Below are 12,222 nucleotides of genomic sequence, written 5' to 3'. Positions count from 1 at the left end.
GTTTTGACAATTGTATAAACACCCATGTAACCACCATCCAAAGGAAGACAGAGAACATTCCCAACTCTCCAGAAAGTTCCTTGGGCCCCCTTCCACACTGTTGCCACTGCCTTCTGCCCCGAGGGCAACTACTTCTGACTTCTGTCACTATCACTCACTTCCACCTGTTCCTGGGCTTCATAGGAATGGGGTCATGTGGTATATGTGATAGAGGGGAGCTGGTCTGGCTTCTTTTGCTCCCCATAAGGAATTGGGGGAGAGGCTAGATGCATTCCAAGTAATCATAATGTACAGCCAGGATCAGTTAAATCCATGGCTCTGAATGTTTCATAAGCCCTTACAAATTATGTTTGATCCAGTGAGTTTTCAGGCAAAACTGCAAAATTAAAAAAAAAAAAGTAAAAGGAAGGTGTGTCCTTAGATTTTCTGTGCTGCGTGGACACTGTTCCCTCTACTTATCTTCTGGCCTCATCCTGGAGGTAGCATTCAACATTCAGCTCTTTTTTTTTTTTTTTTTTGAGATAGAGTTTCGCTCTTGTTGCCCAAGCTGAAGTGCAATGGCGGAGTCTCGGCTCACCACAACCTCCGCCTCCTGGGTTCAGGCAGTTCTACTGCCTCAGCCTCCCAAGTAGGTGGGATTACAGGCATGTGCCACCATGCCTGACTAATTTTGTATTTTTCTAGAGATGGGCTTTCTCCATGTTGATCAGGCTGGTCTCGAACTTCTGACCTCAGGTGATCCACCTGCCTCAGCCTCCCAAAGTGCTGGGATTACAGGTGTGAGCCACCACGCCTGGCCCAACATTCAGCTCTTAAACAGGACTCCCACCTTGCCTGCACCATCTAAACCCCCTTACGTAGATGAGTTTTCCCTCCCTTCCCAGCCCGGTGAGGGAGGATCTATTAGTGTCCCCATTTTAGAATTCAAGATCAGTGCGAGCAACATATCAAGACTCCGTCCCTACACTATTTTTTTTAATTAGCCAGACATGCCTGTAGTCCCAGCTACACAGGAGGCTGAGGCAGGAGGATCACTTGAGCCCAAGAGTTCAAGGCTGCAGTGAGCTATGATTGTGCCACTATACTCCAGCCTGGGTGTCAGAGTGAGACCCTGTCTCAAAAAAAAACCCAAAAAGTATTCCCATTTTACAGGTGAGGAAACTGAGGCCCACGAAGGTGGCTGTAACCCATGTGCAGGACACTTTCCCTATGCCACATAGCTTTCTACACATAGCTTCACTGTGACCTGCCCCTAGGTGATACCCTTCACTCCACACCTCCCTTCTCCATTGAAACTTCTCTGTATGAGCCCCAAACTCTCACACCCCAGTCTGTGTTAAGGCTGACCTGAAAGAAAGGAGCTCTCCTCCTCCCATAGGTAGTGACCCTGAAGATCAGTCTTTGATACCTGCAGGCTACTATGGAGTCCACAGAGCACTTCCACAAGGTCACTCAGTCTCATGAGCCCCAAGTCGGTGAGAATCCCTCTCTAACGTGGACCCCTAAGGCCCCATCCTGAATTCTTGAGTCAGAATCTACCACATTGGAACCTGGGATTTGTACTTTAAAAGAATCCCCTGGTCAGGCATGATGGCTCATGCATGTAATCCCAGCACTTTGGGAGGCCAAGGCGGGTGGATCACGAGGTCAGGAGATTGAGACCATCCTGGCCAACGTGGTGAAATGCCGTCTCTACTAAAAATACAAAAATTAGCGGGCGTGGTGGCATGCGCCTGTAATCCCAGCTACTTGGGAGGCTGAGACAGAAGAATAGCTTGAACCAGGGAGTTGGAGGTTGCAGGGAGCCAAGATCGCGTCACTGCACTCCAGCCTGGCAACAGAGTGAGACTCCATCTCTCTCTTTTTTTTTTTTAAAGATAGGGTTTTGCCATGAAGGCCAGGCTGGTCTTGAACTTCTGGCCTCAGGTGATCTACCCACCTCGGCCTCCCAAAGTGCTAGGATTACAGGCATGAGCCACCGCGCCCGGCGACTTCATCTCTTAAAAAAAAAAAAAAGTATCCCCTGTACACGACTCAAGTGTTTGAAGGCTGTGACCTGACCAGGAAGCACCAGAACAGGTGGTCTTCTCGCTCTGTCTTCCAGATAAGGGTGTCGAGGATTGTCCTGTCAAATGGGCACTGGAGGCAAGGGGCAGGGGGTCTGGAAGACTCTTTGCCTGCCCTTGTGCTCAGACCATGTAGATGACAGCCTGAACCCCTGCCTGTTTGCCTCCTGTCACCCCCACTCTGGAGCTGCTGTGGTCACTGTGTACCCCACAGTGCTGGCTGGCCAAGGTCCTCAGTCCTGCGCCCCCGCCCTTTTCCCACAGAGTACTCCACACTGCAGGCGGTCCAGGCCACCATGATCCTTTCCACCATTCTCTGCTGTATCGCCTTCTTCATCTTCTTGCTCCAGCTCTTCCGCCTGAAGCAGGGAGAGAGGTTTGTGCTAACCTCCATCATCCAGCTAATGTCATGTAAGTAAGTCGACGGGCTTCCCTAACGAGGGGCTTTCTGGAATAAGCACTCCCTTCCCAGCCACCAGGAGGGAATCAGGAGGAGGGAGGATTTGGAAAGGAGAAATTGGCAGCCGAGCAGTGCTGTGTGCTTGTGTATATGTGTGTGCACACGTGCATGCTGTACTGTAGTGGGACGTTTTATATGCGGGAGTTTGGATTTAGTTGGGAGTCCAGGGAAGGCGTCCTGCGGACCTGAAGCCAGAGGATCTGGAGGGTGAGTACGAGTTGCTGTCCACAGTGTTCTGTTTCAGTACAGAGAGGAGGGAACAGCGTCCTGGGTGGAGGGAACAGCATGATGGAAGCCCTGTGATGCAAGGGGTAGAGAGCTGCTCACTGGGGCTGCAGTGCAGTGGAAGTGGGAAATGAGCCAGCAGGGCCACACCCCATGGAGTCTTGCAGGCCTTAGACAGGATTTGGGGTCTTTGTCCTAAGCTGATGGGAAGCCATCAACAGGTTTCAAGCTGGTGGGTGACAGACGTGCCCACGTTGCACCAGGCCCGTGCTGGCTGCAGGGGCTAAAGAGATGAACAAGGCACTGCCTCTGTCCTAGAGGAACTCAGAGGAAGCAGAGATCTCAGAGACTTTTTTCTGCTTAGGAATTCTAGCAAGGCTGAAGTCAGATCAGAAGTAAGAAGCCAAGCATGATCATTTGTTGTTTCTCAGTGATGATTTAAAGCGTTCTGATCACAAAAGGCAGAAGTCCCTTGTAGGGTGCTTTTCAATCAGGAGTTAACAGGTGGCTTGATGAAGGCAAGTAATCTGGGTGTCAGAGCCAACTTAGGCTGATTGGCTGTAACCACCATAACTGCCACCTCCGTCCAGCCCTCCACTTCCCAGGCTAGGGTCAAGTCCAAACCTGCCATGCCCTCAGGATGACCCTGAGATGTGTCATCAGCGCAGTGCAGTGATGACTTGTTCTAATTTGCCTGGGACCATCTGTTTTAAACCAAAAAGTCCTGACCAGGTGCGGGAGCACTTTGGGAGGCCGATGCAGGAGGATTGTTTAAGCCCAGGAGTTCAAGACCAGCCTGGGCAACATAGTGAGAAAAAAAAAAAAAAATTAGCCATGCATGGAGGAGCACAACTGTAGTCCCAGCTACTCAGGAGGCTGGAGTGGGAGGCCATCTAGCCTGACAGGTGGAGGCTGCAGTGAACTGTGTCCATTCTCACACCACTGATAAAGACATACCGAGACTGGGTAATTTGCAAAGGAAAGGGGCTTAATGGACTCACATTTCCATGTGGCTGGGGAGGCCTCACAGTTCATGGTGGAAGACAAAGGAAGAACAAAGGGACTTCTTCCATGGTGGCGGAGAGAGTGTGTGCAGGGGAAATGCCCTTTATAGAACGCTCCAATTTCGTGAGACTTACTCACTACCACGAGAACAGTCTGGGGGAACCACCACCCCTGTGATTCACTTATCTTCCCTGGCCCAGCCCTTGACATGTGGGGATTATTACAGTTGAAGGTGAGATTTGGGTGGGACACAGCCCAACCACATCACCACTGCACCCCAGCCTGGGGGACAGAATGAGACTCTGTCTCAAAAAATAAAATAAAATAAACTGAAAGTCTTGGATCCTAGGAAACCCCAGTCCAGGGCAAAGTGGGGTGGCTGGTCACACTCAACGTTCTCTCCCCTTGGGACATCTTAACTGGACATCCGGATACCACCCCTTCTAGGTACAGGCAGAGAATGAAAGTGTTTTCAAGTGCAAAAGACTCCCGAAGGTTACTTGATCTTGAGACCCCCCTCTCCTCTCACTCCGCCAAGTCCGCCACAGCCCTTCTGGGGGCTTTTCTAAAGTGCAGACTCCCAAGGCCCCAGCCTGCCTTCTTGAATCAGTCTGCAGGGTTAGAGCCTGGGGATTTGTACTCTTGTCCCTCAGCCAAGCGTTGGAGAACAATAACCCAGGCCAAATGAGGCCTAAGGGAGAATGTGACCTTCCCGAGGACACCGGGTGAGGTAGCGAGGAGGTGTCTGATCCCCTCCTTTACTGTCTCTGTACCTGCCAGTTAGAGGCTCCCTCCACCCTCACCGACCCCATTAGAGGCAATTGAATCCTGTCATTTAAGTTGTGGGGAGCAAGGGGGCTTAGGCAGTTACTAACTGAAGTCTTTTCTTTTTTCTTTTTTACTTTCTCTCTCCCTCTTTTCTTTTCTTTTCTTTTGACGGGATCTCTCTCTTGCCCAGGCTGAAGGACAGTGGTGAGATCACAGCTCACTGCAGCCTCAGCATCCACGGTTCAAGCAATGCTCCCACCTCAGCCTCCTGAGTAGCTGGTACTACATGTGTTTTTTGTAGAGATGGGGTTTCACCATGTTGCCTAGGCTGCTCTCGAAATCCACCAAGGTCAGCCTCCCAAAGTGCTGGGATTGCAGGCATGAGCCGCTGCACCCAGCTTCTGAAGTTTATTTTCTGTTATTGTCTGTTTATCTGTAAGGCCACGTAGCTCAAACTGATTACCCTAATATATATATATATATTTAGGAAGAAAATTCCCCCTGCATTTTAACGTGAAAGTCACATCTCCTCATTTTGCTTCCATAGCATCCCCTTCTCCCCAGCGTCTTTGCCCATTTTCTGGTCCAAAGACCTGGGCTTCCCAGTTCTGCTTCAAACTGCAGAGTGTTTAGATGCCGTATCGGGCAGGGAGTTTTAGACACAAGCAGCAGATACTGGAACGCATGTGAGAGATGGAATTCCGGGGGTAGCTTGCAATAATCAAAGGAAAAGGTGAAAAAAACCAGGTCTTGGGAAGAAGACTCAGGCACCAGCAACTGACAGGCAGTGGCTTTAGGGAGATTCAGAATCAAGGAACCCTGAAAGGGTGACTTTATATTCAAGTTTCCAGGAGTGAGAGTCTGATTGATGGAGACTGTCTACTCACTCGGTCCCTGGCCAGAGAATATCTGGGCATCTTGAAGGACAGTCTCACCAAAACTGCTCAACCAGGAAAGGGCAGGTCTCACAAGGAGAACCACAGCACTTAACCTCATCTTAGCACTCATGTCTCTAAATATTGGGACTGCAAATATTTCTTTTTTTTTTTTTATTTTTTGAGACAGGGTCTTGCTCTCTTGCCCAAGCTAGAGTGCAATGGTGTGACCTTGGCTCACTGCAACCTCCGCCATCTAGGTTCAAGTGATTCTCGTGCCTCAGCCTCCCAAGTAGCTGGGACTACAGGTGTGCACCATCACACCCAGCTAATTTTTGTATTTTTAGTAGAGACGGGGTTTTGCTATGTTGGCCAGGCTGGTCTTGAACTTCTGGCATCAAGTGATCTGCCCACCTCAACCTCCCAAAGTGCTGGGATTACAGGCATGAGCCACTGCATCTGACCAAGAACCACAAGTATTACAATTAGGTTGCTTTTGGCTGCATCCAAGAGAAAATCCAATTAACTGTGACTTCAGCCGCAAAGATAGTTACTGTTTTTACATGACAAGTACTCTGGAGGTGGAAGGTTCTAGAGCTGATTTAGCAGCATCAACGTTAAGCACTTCCACTCATTCCATCCTTCTGTTCTGTCATCTTTAGTGTTGGTGTTGACCTCTTCATGGCTCCAAAAGTGCTGCTGCAACTCCAGACATTTCATCCTAATCCGACAATATCTAAAGCAGTCAGCAAGAGAAAATAAAGCAACTTAAAAAAGCTTTATCTTCCCTCATCTCTCTCTTTTCAGGCAGTCTTTTTTTTTTTTTTTTGAGACAAAGTGTTTGCTCTTGTTGCCCAGGCTGGGGTTTGATGGCATGAACTTGGCTCACTGCAACCTCTGCCTCCTGGGTTCAAATGATTCTCCTGCTTCAGCCTCCTGAGTAGCTGGGATTACAGGCACCCACCACCATGCCCAGCTAATTTTTTGTATCTTTAGTAGAGACAGGATTTCACCATGTTGGCCAGACTGGTCTCAAACTCCTGACCTCAGGTGATCCACTGGCCTTGGCCTCAAAAAGTGCTGAATTACAGGTGTGAGTCACCATGCTCCGCCCAGGAAGTTATATTTTTCACTCAAGATTTTCTGTGGTCAGAACTGGGACACATAGTGACCCATCTGTAACAAGTATAAACAGGAACCAGATTGCCAAGAAGAAAGTTGGCAAACTATGGCTTATAGGCCAAAACTGGCCTGCCACGTGTTTTTGTAAATAAAGTTTTATTATAACACCGTTACGACCACTTATTTTTGTATTGTCTATGGCTGTTGTGACTCTTTTGCGGCAGACGTGAGTAGTTTTACTGTGGCCCGCAGAAAACCTAAACTGCTTACCATCTGGTCCTTTGCAGGACACGTCTGTAGACCTCTGCTTAGACCAGTTACGTTCACCCTCCAGGTTGGTGACGCGGCTGCCCAAAAAAAACTGGGTTGAGTTAGCAAGAATGGGAAGCACAATAGCTACGGGGTAGGTGGCAATATTCTGCCACAAAATATCAGTTGTAATTTTTCCAAGAGACTAAAATAAATACCTATTAATAAGAGCTTAAGGCTGCACACAGTGGCTCAGGTCTGTAATCCCAGAACTTTGGGAGGCCAAGGCAGGAGGATTGCTTGAGCTCAGGAGTTCAAGACCAGGCTGGGTAATATGGCAAAATCCTGTCTCTACAAAAAAATAATAAAACATAAAGAATAGGCCAGGCATGGTGTCTCACCTGTAATCCCAGTACTTAGAAAGGCGCAGGCGGGCAAATCATGAGGTTAGGCGTTTGAGACCAGCCTGGGCAACATGGTGAAACCCCGTCTCTACTAAAAAAAATACAAAAGAAATTAGCTGGGCATAGTGACAGGCGCCTGTAATCCCAGCTACTCGGGAGGCTGAGGCAGGAGAATCGCTTGAACCCGGGAGGTAGAGGTTGCAGGGAGCCGAGATAACGCTATTGCACTCTAGTCCTGGCAACAGAGTGAGACTCTTGTCTCAAAAACAAACAAACAACATAAAGAATAAAAGCAGAAGTTCGTCTTCAACTCTGGCTGTACGTCCCTGGGTGCCAGGGTACACTCGGTCTATGACTTATTCAAAATGCACCTTTCTTCCTGACAGGTCTGTGTGTCATGATTGCGGCCTCCATTTATACAGACAGGCGTGAAGACATTCACAAGAAAAACACGGAATTCTATAACCTGACCGAAGGAGGCAGCTACGGCTACTCCTACATCCTGGCGTGGGTGGCCTTCGCCTGCACCTTCATCAGCGGCCTGATGTACCTGATACTGAGGAAGCGCAAATAGAGTTCCGGAGCTGGGTTGCTTTTGCTGCAGTGCAGAATCCACATTCAGATAACCATTTTGTATATAATCATTATTTTTTTGTGAGGTTTTTCTAGCAAACGTAATGTTTCCTTTAAAAGCCAAAAAAAAAAAAAAAAAAAAAAAAAGAAAAGAAAAGAAAAAGAGGAAAAAATCCAAAACAGAGAAGAGTTTTTGCATTCTTGAGATCAGAGAATAGACTGTGAAGGCTGGTATTCAGAACTGCTGCCCACTCAAAAGTCTCAACAAGACACAAGCAAAAACCCAGCAATGCTCAAATCCAAAAGTGCTGGGCAGGACATTTCTTAACCATGGGGCTGTGATGAGATGAGGGGCCGGGAATGTGATTCCTATAGGTCTCAGCTGGCCCAAGCCCCTCTGGAGTCTCTCTGCTACTGGTGGGGGGAAGGGGGTGGGGTGGAGTGCAGGAGAGGAATGACAGCTTCCTGAGAGGTGTAGCCCAAGTGCCACGTGAGAAGCAGGTGTAGCCGCTGGTCTTCTGTCTGTATCCACATCAGAGCCCAACCAACCCTCCGGTATAGGGGTGGGTCAGAAGAAGTCTCACCTAAATTTGCCAAGTGTCATCTGCTTGCCTTAGGAATGGTGACCCTTTACCTGCGTGCCAGATTTAGACTCACCCTTAGGCAAAACCTACAGTGAACCCCCCCGCCCACCCCAGACCTACAGAATCAGTCTTCAAGGGATGGGGCCAGGGAATCTGCATTTCTAATACGCTCCCTGGGCAACGCTTCATATGCATTGAAGTTGGGGACCATAGTCCCTGGGCCAGGTGAGCAGAGCTGCCTCATAAATACTAGGATGTCATCATGTGGAGATGGGGAGGTGGGTGTCCCCCCTACAGCAAACCAAAACCTTGGCCTCCATCACCACTGCTATCTATTTCCAGGGCCCCCAAACTCCATTCCTGGGCCATGTGAACTCATAGAACTTCAAGGAGTGGGGTACAGCATCCTTCCCATCCTATCCCAGAAAGCCTGTCCCTTCTTATCCATCACCTCATGCTATACCTGGCTGGCCTCTCACCTCTATTCCTAGAGCCTCAGAGAACCTGCCCACCATTCATTCATTAATCAACATAAAACATGACTTGTATGCATGTGCCAAGCACAGGGGATACCCTCTCAAGACAGTCTCCTGCTAGGGCTCATGGCCTAGTAGAGGAGACAGATTAAAAATTAATTAGAAAAACTGGCTGGGCGCGGTGGCTCACACTTGAATCCCATTCTTTGGGAGGCCAAGGCGAGTGGATCACCTGAGGTCAGGAGTTCGAGACCAGCCTGGTCAAAATGGTGAAACTCTGTCTCTACTAAAAATACAAAAATGAGCTAGGCATGGTGGCACGTGTGTGTAATCCCAGCTACTCAGGGGGCTGAGGCAGGAGGAGAATTACTTGTACCCAGGAGGTGGAGGTTGCAGTGAGCCGTGATCATGCCACTGCACTCCAGCCTGGGTGATAGAACGAGACCCCATCTCAAAGAGAAAAACTATACACCATAATGGAGGCTGCTGAGAATACCATAAAGAATTCAAAATCGAGGCCTGTGGCATGGGAGGGGCACTGCTTTATGCGTGCCTATTTTTAAATGCTCCTGGAAGCATCTAGGCATTTAGATCAGTCTAAATATAGTTCCATTCAGTTTGTGCATATGACATTTATTGGGCAGTACTCATCTGTGTAACACCCAGAGAACACGTCCATGGAGGGGCCCATGGTCCCGACAGCAAATGTGGTGAGAAGGTCCTATAGAGCCGGGGTTCTCAGGCTTTAGGGGCTCCCGTGCCACTTGGGACAGGCTGATTAGCGGGTCTGGGTGGTTCCCAGGTGATTATAAGACTGCGCTGAGAAATAGAGCTTTCAGGGATCTGTCCTGCAGGGTCAAAGCATGATGTGCGTGTGGCAATCCATGCAGTCCTCCCAGAAACCATCCCAGGATAGAAGCTCTTTGGACGTCATTGTCTGTTACCTCTTAGTTGGAGCAGCATGTGGAGGCTGTCCTGGGAGGAGTGTGAGACTTTGTGCTATTTAAATCCTTTTGCACTTGACCTTCTGCTTAGTGGAGTGATCGTTTGCCATCAGCTCGCTTTCAGTGGAGCTTCAGAGACATCTGGTTTGAGTAGTTTTAGGGCCACCATGGATATCTTGTCAATGCAGGATTGGGTCTTTCCTTCTGCTCTTTCGTTCATTTGTTTTTGACAAATAGTGTTAAATGTTTACCATGTTCCAGGCACTGTGTGAGGCTCTGAAAATACAGGGTGAGCAAATCCAGATATCCTCCCTGCCCTCATGAAGCTTGCAGTCTATGAGATAGGACCCCCCTCCCCCATGGAGAAGCCACCAATCAGTACAGGGTAGCCTGGGGCCAGAGACAGGACAAATGTCACCTCCTGCCTCCATGAGAAACCATCACTGGGCATGTTGTGTTCAAGAACATGTTTACACCCCTGGGGCTAACAGGATGCCGCTAACCAAGCTCATAGAGGAAGTTGAATGTTAAGTTCCCTCGAAACTTTCTACCTTGGTGGCTTTTCTATAATTTTCTGACAGTCACAATGGAAACGAACAAAGTACCTTAGAACCAGAGATCAACTCCCAAGCAATACATGAATTCCCTTCACAAAAAACGTCAGGGCTGGCCAGGTGTGGTGGCTCACGCCTGTAATACCAGCACTTTGGGAGGCTGAGGCGGGTAGATCACAATGTCAGGAGTTCAAGACCAGCCTGGCCAAGATGGTGAAAGCCCGTCCCTACTAAAAATACAAAAATTAGCTGGGCTTGGTGGCAGCACCTGTAATCCCAGCTACTAGGTAGGCTGAAGCAGAGAATCGCTTGAACCCTGGAGGTGGAGGTTGCAGTGAGCCGAGATCGCACCACTGCACTCCAGCCTGGGCGGTAGAGTGAGACTGCTGTCTCAAAACAAACAAAAAAACCAAAACGTCAGGGCTATGTGAGTATCTTGTTGCATGCAGTCTGAAATGATCCTGTGGATTTTCCCGGCTGGCTGCCACTACTGTACAACATTCAGTGCCCACATCCATCTGTGCCGTGAAGGTTTTCTGAGGCATGAGTGATGCCTCTTCCCTGCTGTATGACATGCATTTGGGAAGTGGGAAAGAAACCGGGACATCAGGGAGAAAACATCCAACCTTCTTCCCTGTAGGTAGAATCAGCCCCCACTTGGTGCTTACTACCAGCTGTTCAAGAGCAATAACAACAAGATTAGTCGACATCCAGGAAGCAAATATTAGGACCAAAGAGCATCAGCCGCATTTGAAGGAACTGTAGTTTGCGCATTTTATGACATTTTATAAAGTACTGTAATTCTTTCATCGAGAGGCTATGTGATGGAGACAGACTAACTCATTTTGTTATTTGCATTAAAATTATTTTGGGTCTCTGTTCCAATGAGTTTGGAGAATGCTTGACTTGTTGGTCTGTGTGAATGTGTGTGCATACACCTGAATACAGGGACGTCAGAGACCTTCTCACTCCCACACACTGTGCTATAGTTTTCGTGCTTTTGTGCACACCCCTCATGAACAGGCTGAAGTTCTAGAACACTCTGTTCGTTGATGATGAAGAAACCTAGAACTTCAAGCCTGTTTGTAAACACACTAAACACAGTGGCCTGGATAGAAGCTGTATCGTAGTTTAAAATCTGTCTTGGGGGGTATTACTAAACTCACTAATAGTTTAAAGGTTACTGATGATGGAGCAAGTTGGACAATTTCATGGTGTTGGGGAAATGCTAGGGCAAGGCCTATAGGTTGACTTTCAATTTTGGTTTGGGGAGAAATGTGATTTTAGGGTAGTTAGAAACTTTCTACTTAATGTACCTTTAAAATAGTCCATTTTCTATGTTTTGTATAATCTGAAACTGTACATGGAAAATAAAGTTTAAAACCAGATTGCCTAGAGCAAGACTCGAATGTTCCAACGATGATGACATCTAGGGGAGAGAGCTGTCATTTTGGATGGCAGGGGGTCAGTCAATTTCTCATCAAGATCACAATGGACGGTTTTTACAGCAAGCAATTGATAAATGGATAATTTGTCACTGGACGATCTCTGCTTCTTTTTTTTTTTTTTTTGGGACCTGTCACTTCTGCTTTTCCACTCTTTTTTTTTTTTCTTTTTGAGGGAAAAAGAGAAAAAGAAGGGGAAAAAAAGAAAAAGAGGGAAAAAGGAATATTACTTCATTCCTAAAATGGGTTTCAATAATGGCCGATCAATATTTTAAGTGTTTAAAGTGGTTAATGCATATTTTATGTGTTTAAAATGGAGACCTCTATTGTGTTTATTTGTTCTGGCTCTGAGTTCAAGTCCTGGATATCGTTATCAATTTTTTGTCTTGTTGAATCTAAATCTCGTTATGGGTCTTATGTATCTGGGTGTTAAGATCTCTTATTGTTACATCAGTCCTTTCACCCTTGTATC

General features: G+C 47.7%; 1 protein-coding gene across 2 annotated transcripts in view; it reads left to right on the top strand.

Moving 5' to 3' along the window:
- Positions 1 to 11,693, top strand: part of EMP2 (epithelial membrane protein 2) — a 58,175-nt gene extending 46,482 nt beyond the window's left edge. For both annotated transcript variants that reach the window (XM_009009154.5, XM_002755885.7), the window contains exons 4-5: positions 2,331 to 2,477; positions 7,561 to 11,693. In XM_009009154.5, the coding sequence (XP_009007402.1) occupies positions 2,331 to 2,477; positions 7,561 to 7,748 (335 nt within the window). In that variant the 3' untranslated portion in view covers positions 7,749 to 11,693. The remainder of the gene's footprint in view (positions 1 to 2,330; positions 2,478 to 7,560) is intronic.
- Positions 11,694 to 12,222: the final 529 nt, after the last annotated feature.

Source organism: Callithrix jacchus, chromosome 12 (assembly GCF_049354715.1).
Source record: "Callithrix jacchus isolate 240 chromosome 12, calJac240_pri, whole genome shotgun sequence".
Lineage (NCBI taxonomy): Eukaryota > Metazoa > Chordata > Mammalia > Primates > Cebidae > Callithrix > Callithrix jacchus.
Note: the sequence above shows the minus strand (reverse complement) of the source record. Positions and strands in the feature narration are given on the sequence as shown.